Source organism: Rhincodon typus, chromosome 7, assembly GCF_021869965.1.
Source record: "Rhincodon typus isolate 14 chromosome 7, sRhiTyp1.1, whole genome shotgun sequence".
NCBI classification, from domain to species: domain Eukaryota; kingdom Metazoa; phylum Chordata; class Chondrichthyes; order Orectolobiformes; family Rhincodontidae; genus Rhincodon; species Rhincodon typus.
In genome coordinates, this window is record NC_063338.1 from 58486878 (window position 1) to 58509236 (window position 22359).

At 40.0% G+C, this 22359-nt stretch overlaps 1 protein-coding gene across 1 annotated transcript in view; it reads left to right on the forward strand.

The window, feature by feature from the left end:
* The window catches only part of scn1laa (sodium channel, voltage-gated, type I-like, alpha), a 121151-nt gene that overhangs the window by 37327 nt on the left and 61465 nt on the right, over positions 1 to 22359 (forward strand). The window contains exons 6-11 of the mRNA XM_048599030.1: positions 209 to 300; positions 2396 to 2653; positions 11512 to 11575; positions 12520 to 12661; positions 14770 to 14976; positions 21166 to 21456. Coding sequence (XP_048454987.1) covers positions 209 to 300; positions 2396 to 2653; positions 11512 to 11575; positions 12520 to 12661; positions 14770 to 14976; positions 21166 to 21456 — 1054 coding nt within the window. The remainder of the gene's footprint in view (positions 1 to 208; positions 301 to 2395; positions 2654 to 11511; positions 11576 to 12519; positions 12662 to 14769; positions 14977 to 21165; positions 21457 to 22359) is intronic.

Here is a 22359-nt window from a genome sequence, read left to right on the forward strand (position 1 = left end):
TGATTTAATTCTACAGGTATGTAACAGAATTTGTAAACCTAGGCAATGTTTCAGCTCTTCGAACTTTCAGAGTATTGAGAGCTTTGAAAACTATTTCTGTAATACCAGGTAAGGAGTAATTGGTGTAAGGCACTAGCAGGCCCCATGTATCTCCAACTGTATCTATGTGTCCTGTCATTGTGTTTGTGTGTGCCCTCCCCTATTACAGATATGTGACAGAGTTTGTGGACCTGGGCAATGTCTCAGCGTTGAGAACATTCAGAGTTCTCCGAGCATTGAAAACAATTTCAGTCATTCCAGGTGAGAGCTAGGTTAAGCACTATGGCTGATCTTTCTTCTTTGCAATTAAAAAAAAACACAAAGCAGGAATCAGAAGAAATAAAAGAAGTAGTTTATAGGATTCCTTGCTTTTGATTTTTTTTGCTTGTGTATTCAGCCTTGATGTTTAGCAATTTCTTGCACGAGAAATTGTAATATCCAGCATGAGTGGTTTTCAACGTATGATGTCTAGTTTTCCCTTCCCTATTCTGCAAATTATTCAATGCATTCTGAAAATGTCCTTCTTTGAATGCTCTTTCTACAATCAGATTTAATGAGTGAATATTGCAAATTGAAAATCGAGACTGAAAAGATTACTGAATCATATGCAAGTGAGGAGATGAAGAAACAAAATACTACACATCAGCATGATGAATGCATGAAAGCTTCAGCAATTTAAGGCATCCCTTTGTACTCCAAACCATTTAAACTTTTATAACACCTCCTTGATGAGTGGGAATTTGGAGATGTTCATTGTGTGTGCCCATTAATAGGTTATGACAATAGCATGAGACAGATTCAATTTAGATTGGTTAATGTTCAAAGTTAGAAAAAACCTTTATCATATGTTTTGCCTGCAGTAATGTATATACTTAGGGCTGGATGTTCAATGTGCGGTTGTGAATTTAAAGTCTGGATAACTTCTGGGTCCTGATCATATACCACATTGATGTTGTTTATTTACCTGCGTTTTGAAATGTAAATATCTTAATTGAGCCAGGGGCAAGTTTAGTGCCCAATTATTGATGCCAGATGTAACTAGGGGGTGTGAGTGGATAGCAGAGTGTCAGCACTAAAGACATGTGGAGGTTGTGATGGATTCTGCCACAGAATTACTGAAGAGAGTAGGTTGTACCTTCGAAGGGCAGAAGCCTCGTCACGTAGAAAGTGAATGTATGGCCAAAAATGAGGTAAAGAGCAAAATTCAGCACAAGCTGCTTAAGTCCCAAAAACTTACAAAAATTTAAATCTCTTCTCACATTAAACCTGACAACTGAAAACTGTTTTAGATCAAATTTGACAATTCTATTCTCACCCTCCTTGGCTCATTAACAAGTTTCTCTCAGAAGGCATTTTCTAATCAACCTGTTCAGAGATGTTATGACACTCCTTTGGAGCAGGTGAGATTTGAATGCAGGCATCCTGATCTAGAGGTAAGGATACTACCACTATACTACAACAGCCCTAATTTCTCGAGAAATTTGAAAGGACCTTAATTGGAGACAAGTGGGTTCCCAGTTCCCCACCCAGCAAACGAGTACCTTCCCTTTGAAATTTGGAGCACATCCTGGAAGTTATTTGATCCACGACATCCTCTGGGAATGCGGGTTTTCAAATTTTACCTGCACCCAATCCCACAGGCCATTGAAATTCTGAATTTTTGTCTGTGACTGTTGTGTATGTTTGACCTAGAGATCTTTAGTGCTTAGACATTCTGACTGTCCTTGATCGACGACTTTCAGTGCTGTAATGATTTAAGTCTCAGACTATTGCTCATGTTTGGCCTGTTTGAATGAAAGCATTAAATCTCAATGATTTTTGGTAATATATAATTTATCAAACCAAATCCAATAATTAAAAGCAGTTTCAAAGTTTAGCACTCAAAACTTAAGGTGTGTTATTAAAAGTTGATTCACAAATTTTAGGTTTGGAGAAATCATTACAAAGCGCCTTTCACTTGGCTGCACTGTTCACTATAGTTATAATTTCAGAGTTGGTGAGATGAATGAATTCACAAAATGCAAAACACAAAATGAAATTGAATTGTTTCAGAGAAACAAGCATCTCGCTAAGAATGTGTACAGTTACATTCTTATCCATTCACAATGTACATGAAGTTCCATTCAACTACAGTAATGCTAGAACTTTCCATTTGTTAGTCTAATATAACAGATCATTCATTTGCTATCATCCTAGTTTCAGCAAAGTGTCATTAAATACATGTTTACTCTGGTAATTGATCTTTTGCATGAGATTGACTGATAAAGTATGAGAAGAACTGACGATTTCTTGATAATTTAATGAATGTGTTTTGCTATCAAAAAGAAATCACAGAAATTTTTCATGTTTCTTTCAGGTCTCAAAACCATCGTGGGTGCCCTGATCCAGTCAGTGAAGAAGCTGTCCGATGTAATGATTCTGACTGTTTTTTGTTTGAGCGTGTTTGCACTAATAGGGCTGCAACTGTTCATGGGAAACCTAAAACATAAATGCGTGCGATGGCCACCACCTGCCAGCTATTATATCCCAACTAACAGATCTTTAAGCCAGAATGGTATGATGACAAATGAAACGGAATTCATATTCAACTTCGATGAATACATCGAAGATGAACGTAAGGACTTAATGTTCATATTAGTGACTTTTTCTAGACATAATTCAGTCACGTGTCAGTTCTATATTTGTTCCTAATTTTAAAGTCAAAGATGAATAAAGATTTTTTTAAAAAAGATTTCTAATGTATAGTGTGAGAGTAAAATTGATTGGTAAGTACAGATGAAAAGAATTGTGTTACTTTCTTCATCTTGACTATGTTGAAAGAGCTGAAAAAATATTACTTCTAGAGGGAGTTTCAATTCACTATCTCAGTATCTTTATCCATTGTGAGCTTTAATGGTTGAATGTTGTAATTTGTCTCTGTTTGGTTGGGTTAGGTAAGGAAAAATAGGAGATGTACTTTCCTGAATTGGTAATTTGGGCAAAGTTCAAGTCATACCTAAATGTGCTGTCAAGTGTGATGCCACCTTGTGGTTGGATATGTAGCCTGGCCTTTACTCCAGAAATCAGACCTACTGCTTTCCCAAACTGATAAAATCTGGCTAAAAGACTTCAAGTGACAAGTTCATCACGGGCACCAAAATCCGAGGTCTGCCTGCTATTTTTAAAAAATATGATGAACAAGTTATCAAGCATTTTATCAAACCAATACACCTGATTATTACTTTGCCCACACCACAAAGTGGCAGTTGCATGGGAAACCTGGTCAGTGGCAGTTAGTTTCTTTTAATCTGGAAGGGTTATAAACATGGATGTAAATGTTGCAAGGGAGACTATGGTTACTTTAGCAGAACAGGACTTTGGTGCTGCTAATTTTCTTTTTCATTGCACTCAAACTGCATTAGAACATTTCCTTGGGAAGAGAGGCAAACAGGAAGTGTTGCAAACAAAATTGTGCAGAATAACATTTGCGCTGTACATTGCGGTCTCCTAAATGAATCGACCATTGCACTGGAAGGTACCCCTCCAGTGTAGAAGAAAAGAAGGAGGGAATCTGCACATGGCCAAGTCTCCAAGAAATTGTGCAGTCTGCTACTGAGCAAGAGCCTGCGAATAGGAAACAAAAGCAGCAACAGGCAGGCAGAAGAAGGCTAAGGCAGTACCCTGCCAAAAGAGTATACTGGCAGAGGCTGACTTACCCCCAGTGTTAGTGGCAGAGAATATTGCATCTCTCCATGGAGACAGTTGCATCAACCTGTGGGATGCTGGCTATAGAGAAATCATCAAATTCTGCTGAAAGACATCTAAATCTAGCTGAAGCCTGAAGCTTAGCAGTTCATAGTGGTTCTGAATGTTTCCTGTCCTTCCAGGTGTAACCTGGAGACCAGGATAGGATATTGCAGCTAATGGCTCTTCTGTACATAACGTGAAAATCTTTGTAGGTGCAATGTTCAGGTACACCCATGAGCTTATCTCATTTAGCAAGGGCAGTGACAATCAGACAGACTGAGCTAAAGGTTTTGACAGCATTGCTGGATTTTTAAAGGCTCAAGGCATACAGATTGAACACATGCAACCATTAAAGCGCCTTATGGGCAGCCAGAAGCATTGGTTAACAGCAAATGATGTGTTTCCATTAACATTTAGCTTGCATGTGACCACAGGCAACAGATACTGCAAGTATGTGCGTGCTATCCTGGCAACAATTACAATGCTTGCACACTTGGGCATTCGAGAGCCATGGATTATCCCTGGCCCAGAGTGTTTGGATGCCTGGCTTCTGAGCAATAAGGGCTACCATCTAAGGATATGACGAATGATATCTGTAAGGAATCCACTGAGCTTAGGAGAAGATTTAACAATAGCCTTGCATCTACCAGAACCATCAGTAAAGAGGCCATTGGTCAGCTCAGAACGTGCTTTAGAAGTTTAAACATATCCAGTGGTGCCCTCTGCATAGATAACTTTGGTTGTTGTACTCAAAACTTGGACCACACAGCTGTTTCTGGAGTGCAAATATTGAGCAGTACTGCTGGAATAAGAGTTTAATGAGAGAGAGGAACTGAAGCAAATCTGTATTAGTTGAGGAATGGTAATGAAGAAATTTATGGGATTGAAAAATGATAAATCCCCAGGGCCTCATAATCCCTATCCCAGAATACTTGAGGAAATGGCCCGAGAAATACTGGATGCAGTTCCTACAGATTAGAAGATAGCTAATGTAACCCCACTCTTTAAGAAGGGAGTTAGAGAGCAAACAGGGAATTACAGACCACTGGTGAGTCTGACGTTGGTATTGAGGAAAATGCTAGAGTCCATTATCAAGGTTTTTTATAGCAGAGCACTTGGGAAACAGTGATAGAATCAGGTGTAGTCAGCATAGATTATGAAAGGGAAATCTACTGGAATTCTTTGAGGATGTATCTAGTAGAGGTAATTGGGGGAGCATGTGGTTTTTTTAGACTTTCAGAAGGCTTTTAACAAAGTCCTACTTAACAGATGAATGTGAAAAATTAAAACACATGGGATTGGTAATGTATTGTGATAGGAAACAAAGAATTAGAATTATTGGAACCAGAACATAATTGATAGAAAAGCTCAGCAGTTCTGGCAACATCTGTGAAGAAAAAAATCACAGTTAATGTTTTGTGTCCGATGGCCCTTCCTCAGCAACTTTGTTTTTGTTCCTGATTTACAGCATCCGCAGTTCTTTTGGTTTTTATGGGAATAAATAGGTCTGTTTCTGACTGGCAGGCAGTGATTAGTGGGGTACTGTTGTGATCACTACTAGGACCTCAATTATTCCCATTACATTTTAATGATTTAGGTGAGGGAACTAAACATATCTCTCAAAATTTGCAAATGACACAAAGTTGGATGGAAGTGTGCATTTATAAGGAGGATGCAAAAATGTTGCATTGTGATTTGGACAGGCTGAGTGAGTGGGCAAATGCACAGCAGATGCAGTATTATGTGGATAAATGAGATGTTATCCACTCGGTAGCAAAAATAGGAAGGCGGATTATTATTTGAAAGGCGTAAATTGAGAAAGGAAATTCAACGAGACCTGGGTGTCCTCATGCACCAGCTGCTGGAAGTAAGCTCACAGGTGCAGCAGGCAAAAAGGAAACTGCATATTGGCCTTCATGGTGAGAGGATTTGAGGATAGAAACAAGAAGGTCTTGCTCCTGTTACACAGGGCATTGGTGAGGCCACTCGTCGAACATTGTGTGCTGTTTTAGCCTCCTTGCTATAGTTGGAGTGCAGCAAAGGCTTACCAAATTGGTCTCACCATCCCAGTAAACAATGTATGAGGAATGATTGAGTTGGCTAGGATTGTATTCAGTAGATTTTAGAACAATGAAGGGGGAATCTCATAGAAACCTATAAAATTCTAACAGGATTAGACAGGTTTGATGCAGGAAGAATGTTCTTGATGGTGAGGAAGCCCAGTACAGGAGGTCATAGTTTAAGGATAAGGGGTAAACCTTGTAGGACTGAGATGAAAATAAATTTCTGCACCCAGAAAGTGATGACCCTGTGGAATTCACAACTACAGACAATAGTTGAGGCCAAAATATTGTGTTTTCACGAAGGAGGTAGATATAACTCTTGTGATTAAAGGCATCAAGGGATGTGGGGAGAGGGCAAGATTAGGGTATTGAACTCGATGGTCAGCCATAATTGTGTTGAATGGTAGAGCAGGCTCGAGGGGTGAAATGGCCTACTCCTGCTTCTATCTTCAGTGTTTCTTTGAGGTGTTGTCAGGAGCCACTGCCTTCGCAGCATCCATCATCTTCAGCCATTTCTTGCTATAACTTGGTGTGAATTGAATTGGCTGAACAGCAGCATCTGTGATTCTATAGACCAGAGGATGAAGCCAAGATAGATCATTCACAGGGCATTTCTGGCTGAAGATGTTGCAAATGCTTTTGTCTTGACTTTTGCACTGATGTGATAGTCTATATCATTTTTGATGATGGGGACTAAGGTGTCTTTTTAATTCTCTAATGGCTGGTATGATGTGGTGCTACTCTCCCCTCATCACCTGCAACCTTCAAGGCAGCACGGTGGCTCAGTGGTTAGCACTGCTGCCTCACAGCGCCAGGGACCCAGGTTCAATTCCACCCTCAGGCGACTGTCTGTGTGGCGTTTGCACGTTCTCCCTGTGTCTGTGTGGGTTTCCTCCAGGTGCTCCGGTTTCCTCTCGCAGTCCAAAGATGTGCAGGTTAGGTGGATTGGCCGTGCTAAGTTGCCCATAGCGTTCAGGGATGTGTAGATTAGGTGGGTTATAGGGGGATGGGTCTGGGTGAGATGCTGTGAGGATTGGTGTGGACATGTTGGGCCGAAGGGCCTGTTTCCACACTCTGGGGATTCTATGATCTAAGATCTATGATGTTTATGCCCCTTGCCTAGGATGACTTTAGTGGGTTTTCTGTGGTCACCTGAGGCCATGAGGGTGCGAGCTTGGTTGGAGGCTCTGGCAAGTGTGGCAGGAGGTTAATCAGTCAGTTCTGAGGCATTGGACCAATGGCAGAAAGGCAGAGGAGAGGAGAGAAACATCCTGAGAGTTGTACTCTTGATGATGCTAGCATCTATTCATCTACCAAAGGTCTAGTTGTCTTTCCTGAGAGGAACCAGGAATTGACTGTGGCTCTTGTCTCTTTCTTGCCCTGGCAGCTGGGTACAAAGCTCAGAGACAAGGCAGTTTAATGCAAGTCAGCACACTCATCCAGTATTTCACCGGTGAACTGCTGGCTCTCCATGACAGTAGACAATGTCTCAATGAAGAAAGCCATTCATTCTGAACAGTTAGGACAGTGCACACAACCCCTCCCTGAATCTGGACTACATCTCCCTCTACCTCATTGCCACACATCCAGAATCTGTCACCTGGTGAGTGGACTCCAGAGGCTCATCATCAGACTGGAGCTCAGCGTTCAGTTGACTCCAACATTCTGAGTGCTAGATGCCTGCACTAATTCAGTCTCTGATAGCCGGACTTGTGACAAATGCTTTCATCAAGCTGTTGATCCCTTGAAGATGAGTCCTGTGTACCGATTGCAGGGCAGGGATCTGTACAAGATGCAGAGGATGGATGTGACGGTCAATGAGGCTTTCCCTTCCTCCCCAGAGGCTCCAAATGGCTGTAGCCAGGCTCCAAATGGCTGTAGCCAGCCATGTTTCATCTGTACTTTGTAAATAAAAAGGACATGAGGGGCATCATCATCATTTGTGGCCAGAATTTGAATCTTAAGTCTTTCAACTTACAGACACACCTTCTTCTCTGAATTCTACAAATCTTCAAAGTCAAAACACATCAAACAACTTCATTCAGAGATAGTAAGAACTGCCGATGCTTGATTCAGAGATAACAGTGTGGAGCTGGAGGAGCATTGGTCATTTCTGGAGAAATGGATCATTTCTGAAGAAGAGACCCGAAACATCAACTTCCTTGCTCCTCTGATGCTGCCTGGCCTGCTAAAACAACTTCACTGACAGCTTCCCCAGTTTCCCCAACCGTTACCCCAGCCCATTCAGCATTGTTTGCAAGAATTACAAATAAACAGTCTTGCAATCTCACCATCCTGTGATCTTCTTCCAACTTCAGTATGACCAGTGATTCTGCTACAATTATTGGCAGTCACCTCCAGCACCTCAATGAGTTGAGAATGGCCAGGGTTACATGTCCTCTTCAGGTCAGAGCACATTCTAGGGCATTGTGTTCCCTGTTCTCCTGCAAATAAAGAAGGAAGTTGTTATGATGATGCTGTACTACAGTTGTACCTTCAAATGTGAGGTTAACATTTACTTTGATAGCGCTCAACATTTCTCAATGCTCCTTGTCAATTAATAAGTATTGCAGTTCACACCCTCTCAAATCCCCAGTTGCCGTACAGAGTATTGTGTCTGTGCCATGTTGCCTTCTGTAATTGGGCAATTCATTAGGTAATTCTGCATTTTGAGCCACTTCACGACCGCATACATTTGCATACAAGTCCATCTCACTGCTCGCAAATTTCAAAATGAAATTGAGCCATTTGCAGCACTGCAGTCAGGTTCTTTGGATTACTTCTTCGCTGCTTACCCCTGCTGCAGTCTGCATCCAGGCTGCTTTGGTTTGGCTGGGAAGTCTCTCCCATCTGTCCCCTTCTCACTCAACCCCTGCTGGCAAGAGGATCTTCTGCATATTGCTTGTGGCCTGGAGTTGAATTTGCAGGGGTCACTGCCAAACTGTGGGTGCATCCTGCTTCTGGGCTCCAAAACAGGGGGTGGTGCCATTCTTTTCTCCATCTGTGGAGAGACGAAGAAAGTTCAAGGATTGAATTTGAGTCTTTTCTGAGATGCTTGGTAGTCATATGTGTGATGGACCAGTATTGCTGCAATTTCCATTCTTCCCTGTTCCCTGCCCCTGAATAATCCACTGCAAGCAAAATAGCTATCAAAAGTTAAAATCACACCCTTACCTTCTTCAGTAGTTCAATGGATTGAAAAGTGTTCCTGTGAAAAGGCTTGATCCTCCAAATATTGAGCTCTGGTACAGGTGCCAATGTCCCATGCCAGGTAAATGTGACAAATGTCCAGCACATTGTCTGCCCCATCTGTCCCCAGATGGCCAACCTTTCCTGGTTGATTGGGTGCACTGCCCACCTTTCCTTGAGTTACTTTGCCACCTTTCTACAGGGCAGTTGTTAATTGGACCTAAGACTCATTATTGGGTGTCTTGAGAAGGTTGGTGGGAATCGGTTATCTAGTGTCTTTTTTTTAAAACCTGATGAGATGCACGTTTGGGGCAAATGAGACTTGAGCCCAGGCCTGCTGGTTCACAGGTAGGGACACTACCAACTATACCACTAGACCACTAGACCCTGAAAAGCCGACTGCACCTGGTGTTCCCAGGCAGTTTCCCGTACAAGTACTAGCCAGGTCTGAGAACACTTAGCTTCTGAGATTAGACACAACAATGTATTTTCAGACCAGCATAGCCATAGGTGATCTATGCACTTCCAGGGCATTCACAAGTACACCATCAATTAAGGTTTTAGCAAAGATTTGTAGCTCCAGTTGTGGGTGAGGTTGTTGACTTGCTCGCCGAGCTGGCTTGTTTTCGTTCAGACGTTTTGTCACCGTGCTAGGTGACATCATGAGTGAGGCCTCCGATGAAGCGATGTTGCTCCACTCCGCTTGGAATTTATACTGTCCGGTCCGTTATGGTGAGTGTTGGACCCCATATGCAAACCCATACAGAACAAAAGCGGAAATGACACTACTCACCATAACGGACAGGACAGTATAAATTCCATGTGGAGTAGAACAACATCGCTTCATCGGAGGCCTCACTGACAATGTTATCTAGCATGTGACAAAACGTCTGAACGAAAACAAGCCAGCTCAGCGAGCAAGTCAACAACCTCACACCATCAATTAGTGTGGAAATCCACTCCCATGAATAATTATCTCACGGGAAAGCTATCTGTGAGCTATTGGACCCATAATCAATGTAAAGAGTCAATTTCTAATTGGGAGATGAGGAGGAGAAGAAATATGTCAGGAAAAGTATTTGTGAAACGGTCCCTTATTTTTACAGTTGTCAGTTTTCAGGAAATATATTAAACTGCTTTCAGAAATTATATCATAAACACACAATTGAAGTTCTATGACATGAATGTCATTTTCTTAGAACCAATTATATGAAGTATATTATGGACAATTTTCATTTAAGACCTTTACAGACATCTGAGATAGGAGACAGGAGATAGCTTATGACAAATTAAACCCATTATTTCCAGATGTGACGCTAGAGGTCTGTTAAATGATTCATTCACTGAGATCTACAAAATTAGATTGTGTCTAATTCTGTTTTATAAGGAATCTGAATTTATTCTGTTGCTCCCCAACAGCATAACATGACTAATACAAGCTCTGACTTATTGAAGTACATTTTACTATTCACAGATTGTAAATAAAGACAAACATATGGCTAACATCTGAAGAGTGAAACAGAGTACTGCAGAAAGGTCACAAACCTGAAATGTTAACTCTATTACTCTCTTCACAGATGCTGCTCAGCTTGCTAAGTATTGACAGCATTTTCAGTTTTTTTTATACATCAAATTTACAGAACATTCACTATTTTACATTAGAAAAATGTATCTCTCATCCACTTCTTGCTGCTATATGAACCTAAAGATTTGTGTGGTTATTTTTATTATCAATTTTCTTCACTTTCTCCTCTTTCTAAAGGCAGCAGCATCTTAAAGGGTTTCAATTCCACAGAGATCATCCACTTTCTAATCACTTATCTAACTGATCATGGTTCATTTGAGCTCTGAGTCGGTTGAGAGATTATTGCTGAGCTCAATTTTGTCAGCATCCAATATCAATGTGTAATTCCAGGAAAGTTTATTGGATAGTGGGAACTCTGGCCAGTTGGCACCCTACTGAGAATGGTTAACTCATTACAAGCTGAAGATTAAAACTGAAATGTTTTGGTCTATATCATACAGCTAATTATTTGATAAAGGTACTGAGTTATCGCACGATCTGTATGTAATCACACAGTGTACTGTGCCATTTCCTTTAAAACACAGTCTTTCATTATCACAATTTACAGTACATATGATCTCATTTTCATCATATCCCTGCTTTGAACTGAATGAAATTGAAGCTTAATAATGTTGGTATTCACCCAGTCAAGGACCATGTTTATCATGGCAATAATAGATGTCTCATGTTGCTTTCTCTTGCTTTGTTTAACATCACATTTTTAATAGCTTCTAAATTAAACTAATAAACAATTTAAGGTGCCTAAGGAAGTTCAATTTTAATTCACTATTACGTAAGTGTAGTGGAATACAAATATAGTGGATGATATTTTAAATAATTAAATTAGAATTGAAATTATGTTTTTCTATTTATGTAGTTGATACTGTTAAATAAAACTAGAAATTAACTCATTTATAACTTAATCAACAGGAAATCACTATTTTTTGGAAGAAGCCAAAGATGCACTTTTATGTGGTAATGGCTCAGATGCTGGGTGAGTTTGGTTTTTAATTGTTGGGTTTTTTGCTGAACTCTTCCCTGGTAGTCTAGTGGTTATCTTCCCTGGTAGTCTAGTGGTTAGGATTCGGCGCTCTCACAGCCGTGGTCCAGGTTCGATTCCCGGTCGGGGAACGTGAATTTCGGGGCGGCACGGTGGCACAGTGATTAGTACTGCTGCCTCACAGCACCAGTGACCCAAGTTTGATTCCACCCTCTGTGTGGAGTTTACACATTCTCCTCGTGTCTGCGTGGGTTTCCTCCGGGTGCTCTGGTTTCCTCCCACAGTCCAAAAATGTGCAGGCTAGGTGGATTGGCCATGCTAAATTGACCATAGTGTTCGGGGATGTGTAGATTAGGTGGGTTATAGGGGGATGGGTTTGGGTGTGATGCTCTGAGGGTCTGTGTGGACTTGTTGGGCCGAAGGGCCTGTTTCCACGCTGTGGGGATTATATGATTGTTTCAGAATACAATGCAGAAACTAATTGTTATAATCTGTAAATGTTTGTAATTAGTGAATAATTTGATTGAGATTTGTAATAAGACTGATTTTAGTAGAATCAGACAATCTCCTAAATAAGAACTTGCAAACCTCATCTGAATCCACTAATTGTATTTCGGTAGGGCAAATGAGATTGGTTGAATTATTACACATGAGTTCTGTTGCTTCTGTATTTATAGATAGCCATGTTGTAGAAGTAATAGTGATACGAAATTCTGATACCTGCTATGTTGATCTTGAAGGATCTAAGAGTGATTAAAGCATATTACGATGAACTAGTTTTTGTGACTAAAAGTGCAGGAGCAGCACTTCAAATGTCAGGCAACCCAATCGCACAAACCATTTCTGTTTTGGCTCTATAAATCATGAAAGATTTTAAAAGTAGCTTTGAAACATTTTAACCGTGTTTTGTATTCTTTCATCACTTTTTATTTTCTTAGTCAATGCCCTGCAGGTTACGTATGTCTGAAAGCTGGAAGAAACCCTAATTATGGTTATACTAGCTTTGACACATTTAGTTGGGCATTCCTGTCATTGTTTCGGCTTATGACCCAGGACTACTGGGAAAATCTCTACCAGTTGGTAAGCAGGATTTATCATGCATTAACGTAGAATAATGTTATTATGTAAAAACCTGTTTATTGAAATGTTATAATGCTATTTAGTGGTGTAACATTTACTACATCTATTTTTTATTCGACAGTCTGTTAACTATAATTAGAACAATCACAATATAATGAGTGTATCATCTCTGGCTACTAATGGAAATTATATGAGTTATCCTTTCATCTAAACGCCATGCATTTGCGACCAAAATATAAAACAGCTGATGCACTACTTAATAAACCTATTATTTTCCACTGAATCTCTGTGATAAGAGATAAATGCTTCACAAGATGTGAGAAAGTCACCCCCAACAGTAACATATTTAATTATCTATTATCTTTTCAGTAGCCTTTTGGAAAGAAAGGAATCATGATAAATAGAATAGGTAATAGATAGTTATGATATTGGTCCTTATCATGAATGTTCAAATGGTTGCAAAACACACATTACCAGGGAATAAGCAGCATTCTCCCAAATCTCCCAAATTTAGCAGTCTCTAGAAATGCAGTAACTACTTTGCCATCCACTTGAAGCAGCTGTTGGATATCTTGAATATAATAATCAGACTGTAAACCAGAGCTAAATTGGAATATAACACTCAGATTTTCCTTTTCTCCATCAGTGTAACTAATAGCTTGGCTGACAAGTGGCAAGTAGTATTCACATCACAGTAGCTAGGCAATGACCTTTCCCAGCAAGATAAAATCTGACCATTGTTCTTTAACATTCAATGATATGACCATCACTGAATCTCCCACTATCAATGTCCTGACCATCACTATTGACGTGTACAAGGTGCAGTTTCAGGATTGTGATGGAATACTCTCCATTGCGAGATCGCAGCTCCAATAATACTCAAGACTTGGCACCATCCAGAACAAAGCAGAATACTTGATCCCTATCCCTTTCACCATGTTGAACATTCATTCCCTTCACCACTGACACAAAGTAGCAGTGATGTCTGCCATCTAGAAAATACACTGTCATAGTTCAAAATGATAGCTTTGTCAGCACCTTCCAAACCAACAGCCTCTACTGCCTAGAAGAACATGAGCCAATGCATGAGAACTGCACCGCCACCTCTTCAAGGCACACACTATCCTGATTTGGAACTATATCGCCATCCCTTTATTGTTGCTAGGTAAAAATCTTCCTAACAGCACCCGAAGAACTGTAGTGTTTCAAGAATGCAACCCCCCACCACCTTCTGCAGGACACATGGGGGTGGCCAATAACAGTGACATCCACATCCCATCATAAAATAAGAAAAAAAATTCTTGAAGATGGATCTCAAAATGCTGAAGATAAAGGATATTTGAGTTGCCTTAATATGGATCCAAAAGTGCGGTCCTTGTCTTTATTACATTTTATAGCAAATAGCCGCCTGCATCCACTTGCCCTCTTCACCTCCCCCCCCCACCCCCCCGCCCAAACCCTGACTTCACCCAAGGATTTGTTGCAAGACCCACGATGACTGTACTTCATGTGCCACATTATCTGTTTTATTCTTTCATCCCATGCAGTCAATGCTTTATTATACTGTTAGCAATTAATCAGACTTCAGTTACTGCAGTTTAAAAGAAAATCTCTAAAAGCCAGTAAAAGAATTGAAGAAATAAATCACTTAAATGTCTTTTTCATATCCTTTTGCTAGTACTTGTTTACACATTAGAAATTAGATATTTATAACATCTAAAAAATATCTACTGTCATTAAATACCTTCATTCATATATTTATCCCAAAGTTCCAGCCTTCCAGATAACCTTAGCATTAAAGTTAATATTCTTACCAAATCTTCTACTGTTTCAGAAGTATTTTAAAGAGTATGAAAGATTTGAGAATTATCTTATTTTTGATTGCCATACTTAAATAATTAATTATTGTTTATTACATTAATAATAACTTTAAGAAAAGCTAATGCTATTTATTTGCCTGAATGGATTTTTACCTTGTTCATTGAAGTTTGTGATTAATAGGTTTCTTTTAACATACATCTGTGCAAATACAGAATGTATACTTATGGAAGCCATGATTTGTCAGAATAGAAAAAAGTAATAAAAAAATTAATATTTTACTTTATCAGACCCTGCGAGCTGCTGGCAAAACATACATGATATTTTTTGTGTTGGTTATATTCCTGGGATCTTTTTACTTGGTCAACTTGATACTGGCTGTTGTTGCCATGGCCTATGATGAGCAAAACCAGGCTACTTTAGAGGAAGCTGAACAGAAAGAGGCAGAATTTCAGCAGATGCTTGAACAACTTAAAAGACATCAAGAAGAAGCACAGGTAGAAATTTTACAATTGGTATTCCACAACAGATATGCTAAATTTGCCAAATTGCATTATAATGATACCAGTTATAGTAATCAGTATTTATATCCCCATGGCTTTATGGTTGAAGAGCCAAAAAAACTTTGCCACGCATGCATGCATTTTAAAGAGTTACTGCTTCATCAGTTACCTCCCTTTCATTATAATGTCAAAAGTGTGGATGTTCACTGTGATTACACAATGTTTAGTACCATTCATGACAGTGCAGTTACTGGAATAGTCCTTGTTTGTAAGCAGCAAGACCTGGACAACATTCAGGCTTGGGCTGATAAGTGGCAAGTAGCATTTGTGCCATACAAATGCCAGGCAATGACCATCTCCAACAAGAGAGAAATTAACCATCACCTCTTGATATCTAGTGGCATTACCATCCTTAAAACCCCCAACATCATTGGCCAGAAACTGAACTGGATGAGGAATATAAATGCAGACCCTACAAAAACAAAGACTGGGAATTTTGAAGCAAGTAACTTACAATCTAACTCCTGAATACCTGTCCACTATCTACAAAGCGTAAGTTAGAAGTGTGATGGGATACTGCCTACTTACCAGGATGAGTGCATCTCCAATAACAATCAAGAGGCTCATCCTCATCCAGGTCAAAGCAGTTCATTTGACTAGCAACCCAGCCACCACCTTCAACATTCACTTCCTCTATCATTAACAGACAGTGACAACAATGTGTAGAAAGGCTCTCTTGAGAGTACCTTCCAAACCTACGAGTTCTACCATGAAAAAGCCATTGGAACACTTCCGGTTCCAATTTCTCCTCCAAGCCACACGTCATCCTTCAACTGGACTTTAAATATTCAACTTTCAACATCTGATTGTTTTATCTGATGTCTATCGTGGATTAAAAATTATTTTAGATAAGTGCAAATGCTGACCTAAAATGGCTGCTGTGATCACCTGATCACAGATCGAAGCAAGTCTAGAGAACCCAAACTAAATAGATGAAACTCAGTTTTGTAATTGTCAATTTATCAAAAGACTGATCCAGCCAATTGAGTCAGTGTAAAGATATTTGCATCTCTTATTTAGTTCACGTGCGCATGACAAATTCATATTTGGGAGGTGAAAGGTTAACTACTGCGTATTCTGTTTGGAAGAACAAAAGAGTATTAGGAATATACAAATGGACATTGCGCTTTGCAATTCAAAGCTGATGAGAGAAAAATAAATGATTTGATAACAGCAAGGAGCTGGAAGCTTCTCTCTCTGCTTCGCACAATCTTGCAGTCAATGCCGGTGAAAAAGTAACTTTGGCAATAGACTCGCAGCAATAGAATTCAAGACTGTAAACATTGTCACTTCTGCAGAATACACAACAATTAAACAATCAGCCTAAGGTATAAAACCTAACACCTCAGAGTCTGTAAGATTTTTTTTAAAAAAACTGCTAAGCCTATTATTTTTCTGTCTATATCGGACATTTTCTCCTTTTTAAACTTATTACCTTTGTTTGCACATTTTTTGTGTCACATTTTATCACTTTTGATGGTTAATAGGTAATGGAATTTCTCCTTGTTTCACTCAAGAAAACACTATAATTTGGCTCCTTAATTTTGATCTAGTTAATTACATTGTAATTGAAGTATGAGAGCTGTAAATATTTGTTGCTACCAACTGCGAATGGGTTAAAAAGAGTGAGCTGATTTACCCGCTTCATCTAGTGATGACAAATTTGAGGGCTCATTCCAAGCTGAATTGGAGCAGGGGAAACAGATTGTTCTTTCAAAAGCTGATTTTAATAAAAACTGAACAAAAGTTTACTTAAGTTTCTTAAGAATGAAGTGCTGATCTACTGATGTGGATACTTCCATTTGTGACTTATAAGTTAATATAACTTAGGAAAATCTAACAGCCTTGTCCTTAAAAGAATTCAGAAGAATATCTAAGCAATCAGAAATGGATTCTGCTCAAAAGACAAGGAATAAAATGGTTGGTAAAATGGTTGACAAAATATCGACAGCTTGAAGCTGAGGACCATAAAACAAATATATTAAAACTGGATAACAAGTGGAGTAGCAGGGATTAGGATTAGTGTTCTAACAGAGAAAAGAAAAAAAAAACAAAGAATGCAGGAAAAGAACGAAAAGGGAAAGATATGGGAAAGAAAGAGAAAAGGAGACAGAGTTCCAACTGAAAAATATTGAGCTAAAAAGGGGACACCCCAATGAAGGTCACTCTTATAAGGGAACCATTCCTAAATCAAACTTACGGGATAAAGTTTTCAAGTTCACATTTAAAAACAACTTACATCACAACACCTTATCTAATTGTGACATTGGAAGATATGAAAATATTTTACACTTATCTTTAGAATGTTGCTGACTTCTCCGCAGACTTCTTTTATTGGTCACAAACACTCCAAGGAGGGATTTTTTTTATGGCTTCCAAAATCCACATCAGCACACAAAAATATTGTACTAGTCTTCAGAATGTGGACAACAGTTTCAGAAGAGATAACAAGGTGAAGAGCTGGATGAACACAGCAGGCCAAGTGGCATCATAGGAGCAGGAAGGCTGACGTTTCGGGCCTAGACCCTTCATCAGAAAATTCATTCAGAAGAGATGCTTGTATGTTTTGCATTCAAGGCCGCCAAGCCCCACAAAAATGCAGCGTGGTTAGAAATGATGTGTAGGTGACAGTGTTGGACTGGGGTGCACAAGGTCAGAAATCACACGACACCAGGTTATAGTCCAACGGGTTTATTTGAAAACACAAGCTTTCAAAGCTTCACTCCTTCTTCAGGCGTTAGTGAGAGAGGTAGCATCAGACACAGAATTTATAAGTAAAAGATCAAAGGGTCACACCACTGATCAGGATACATTAAACAAACCTGAGATGCTGTTAAATCTTTAATCAGTTAGGCTTTAGTTGATTAATATGTATATGAAATCCCCAAATTCCTTTCAAGTCACAGTCCTGAGAAAACCCAAGGTTTTATCAGTGTAAAGAAGAGGTAACATTTTAGATCAGACGATGCATGTTAGGTGTGAGGCTTTGTTTAAAATCTGTTCATGTTTTGGTTGGAATCTGACTGGTTGTATTTCTAAATTAGGAATTCATAAAACACCACATTGACTGTCTATAAATTGTGTACTTTTTGAACAAAATAGAATGTATCTGCAAATACAAATTCACCCAATAGATTTGTGTGTGTGTGTGTGTGTGTGTGTGTGTGTGTGTGTGAGAGAGTGTGTGTGTACGTTGGGGAGAGGGAGAGGGGAAGCGTGTGTGCGGGGGAGAGAGAGAGGGGGTGCATGTACGCGGGGGAGATGGGGAGAGTGTGTGTGGGGGAGGGGGAGAGTGTATAGTGTGGTGGGGTCACCTGTAGTGTGACAAGATCACGGTTGAGGTCGTCCTCATTGGTACCAAACTTGGCTATCAGCTTCTGCTCGGTGACTCTGTGTTGTTGTGCATCTTGAAGTCTGCCTTGGAGGACATTTACCTGAAGATCCAAGGCCGAATGTCCTTGACCGCTGAAGTATTCCCCCACTGGGAGGGAACATCCCTGCGTGGCGATTGTTGCTTGGTGTTCATTCATCCGTTGCTGTAGCATCTGCATGGTCTCGACAATATACCATGCCTCGGGGCATCGTCGCCTACAGTGTATGAAATAGACAGCATTGGCCAAGTCACATGAGTATCTGCCGTGTACGTGGTGGGTTGTCTTCCCACGTGTGATAGTAGTGTCCGTCTCGATGATCTGACATGTCTTGCAGAGGTTACCATAACAGGATTGTATAATGTTGTGGTCAGTGTTGTCCTGAAGACTGGGTAGTTTGCTGTGAACAATGGTCTGTTTAAGGTTTGGCTGTTGTTTGAAGACGAGAAGTGGAGGCATGGGGAAGATCTTGGCGAAGTGCTCATTGTCATTGATAATGTGTTGAAGGCTGCAAAGAACATTGTTTTTCCACTCCCGGGACGACCTCAACAACAAAGGGTATTCTATCGGACGTATCCTGTGTTTGGTACCCATGACCATGGCCTCAACCAGGATCTTGGATTCGTGTTGCACTACAGGTGACCCCACCACACTATACACTCTCATTCAGTCACTCACTCTCTCTCCCCACCCCAAACGCGAACTCTCTCTCTCTCTCTTTCTCTCTCTCTCCCCTCCCAACACACACACACACACACACACACACACAGGCATACATTTTCTCTCGCCCTCTCTTTCCCGCTAACATGAACTCTCTCTCCCTGTAACATGCACTGTCTCTCCTGCACACTTTTTCTCTCTCTCTCTTTCTTTCTCTCCCACACACACATGCACACTCTCTCTCACTCTTTTCCTCACACACATGCACAAGCGCACGCATGCATTCTCTCTTTCTACCCCACACACACACACACTTTCACTCTGTCTGTCCCCCTCCCCGTACGCGCATGCACGCACACACATGCACACTCTTTCTTTCTTTCTCTCTCTCTGTCTCTCTCTTTCTGTTGCCCCCCGCCCCACCAGACACACACATGCACATGCACACTCTCTCTCACTCACTCTCTCCCTCGCACAGGCACGCATCACACATACATGCGCACATACACTCTCTGTCTCCCACAGATGCATGCACACACACATACACTCTCTTTCTCTCTCTCACACACACGTACACGCACAGTTTGTCTCCCACACACGCACACGCTCTCTCTCTCTCTCTCCCACAGATGCACACAGACACTTTTTTCTTTCTCTCTCTCTCTCTCTCCGACACACACACCCTTCTTCAGAAAGTGACTAGGCCCGAAACGTCAGCTTTCCTGCTCCTCTGATGCTGCTTGGCCTGCTGTGTTCATCCAGCTCTACACCTTGTTATCTCTTTCTTTTTCTCTCTTTTTATCTCCAATACACTCTCTCTCTCTCTCTCTCTCACACACACACTCTCTCTCTCCCACACACGCACATGCACTGTCTTTCTTCCACACATACTCTTTCTCTCTCTTCCCCCACACATGTGTGCACACTCTCTCACCAACTCTCTCCCATGCACATGCATGTGCACACTCTCTCTCTCTCTCTCTCCCTCACATGCATATGCATAGTCAGTCAATGTGGCATTTTATACATTCCTACTTTAGAAATAAAACCAATCTGACTCCAAACTAAAACACGAACGGATTCTAAACGAAGCCTCACATCTAACATGTATTGTCTGATCTAAAATGTTACCTCTTCTTTACACTGATAAAACCTTTAGTTCTCTCAGGACATTGACTTGAAAGGAATTTGGGGATTAAAACCTAACTGATTAAAGATTTAACAGCATCTCAGGTTTGTTTAATGCATCCTGATCAGAGATGTGACTCTTGATCTTTTACTTATAAATTCTGTGTCTGATACTACCTCTCTCACTAACACCTGAAGAAGGAGTGAGGCTCTGAAAGCTTGTGTTTTCAAATAAACCTGCTGAGCTATAACCTAGTGTTGGATGTTTTCTGACCACGTGGATAGAAAGGCAGAGACAGTGCTTCTCTGGTGGAAAGAACCTTGTGTTTCACAACTCAGTTTGCATCTTAATTGGTGGAGGATAATCATGTACAAATGGAACAAAATTCATGCTGTTTTTTTGCATGGCCACTAAGGGATTCTTATAAATAGTACCACTCAGTTTTCAGTTAGACTTTGACAGAAATCCTTTTGGCAACAAATGTTAGTTGCTGAAATCCCACCTATTCCATCTATTTTGCAAATGTAATTTCTAGCTCAATGCACCACATTCTTTTTATTGACAAACCTCTAACCTTAGTGCTTACATTGTTCCAGCCTTGTTATGGTGCACGGGGACATCTTTTACATTTTGATCATCTCAATGCTTTTCTTGATCGGTATAAACGTTTAATGTTCCCAGATATAGGCTTGAAAAGTATAGGTTGGATAAGGGCACGCAGATGCTTAAATACATTCAACTGCAGTTCCTTTTGTGCGCATCTTAGTAAGATATTAACCTATGTATTCCACAATATGTATTTTTATTAAGATGTACTAATTGACTAGAAACATTTCCTTTTTAAGTCAATCTAGTTGACACTTGTAAGTATCCAGTTGTAAATAATATCTTTTCCACTTTCTGCCTTCATAACACTGAAAAAGTGATCTCTCAAAATGTTGTAATGTTTTTTCCATTGAACAGGCTGCAGCTGCTGCTGCAGCTGAGGCAGGAGATGAAAATGGAAGAATTGGACTATGTGAAATGTCCCACAGTTCCTCAGATGCGTCAAAGCTTAGTTCAAAGAGTGCCAAGGAGAGACGAAACAGAAGGAAGAAACGAAGACAAACTGAGCTAGATGCCGAGGAAAAGGATAAAGGTGAAAGGATTCACAAGTCAGAATCAGAGGACAACGGAAGAAAGGGAAATGGTTTCCGGTTTTCTCTTGATCGCAACTGTCTTTCTTACGAAAAGAAAAATTCTTCCCCACATCAGGTAAGTGGAATAAATTGTTTATAATGTATGATTCCATTATACAGTAATCAATGATATTTCTACCATATTTCATTAAGAAAGATGGTAACAAATAGTTGTTTTGAACTATTGACTTGTGTTGCTGAAAAAAGATGCATTTTGTCAGAGCTTTTTGCCTTGTACTGATCAGATAATTCACAAGAATACCAAGGTAAATAGAAAATAACATTTATACCTAATTAGAGGAGAATGCAGATTGTTTGACAAGTAGACAATAATGGTAGAGGTGTTGCCATAGAGGATGCACCAGTTACGATGACAGGTAGTTAACTGCGAAGCTTTGTTTAAATTTTAAATCAGGCATTAACCTTTTGCCCTAAGAAATGAAACAGAAATTGGTTCTCATCTATTTTGTTAAAATGAAACAGGCAAAATGTGTTTATATATTCTTTCTGTCTGTAAGGAACAGGTTTCTGTATTTTAATGTATGTAGCTTCCAGTATGTGCAAATGTGTTTCTTTTTCAGCAAAGGAAATAACCTAAAATCTCAGCAGCTACCCATCTGAAAACAAATTCAGTGATTTAGCCTCATGAAGTGGAGTAAATACAGCATATTTTGTTTGGGCCTCTTTGAGAAGCAATGATTCTATTGTCATTAGGTTTAGATAAGTTATCTAAAAGAGAGGAAAAATCCAAATGTAAAACACTGAACTGTAGGAGAGCTAAATCCAGTGAATTGAACTGTAACCTAGTTTATAATACTGGGAGTTAAAATAGTAAATGAGTAATGGGAAACCCGTGGAGGCAAGATAGTTCGGATAAAGACAAGATACATTCCTACAAACAAAAGGAAGTGATCCAAAGTTAGAAATTCCTGGATGAATAAAAGAGATGAGGCACTGCAGTGCTTACCATCCATTTTCC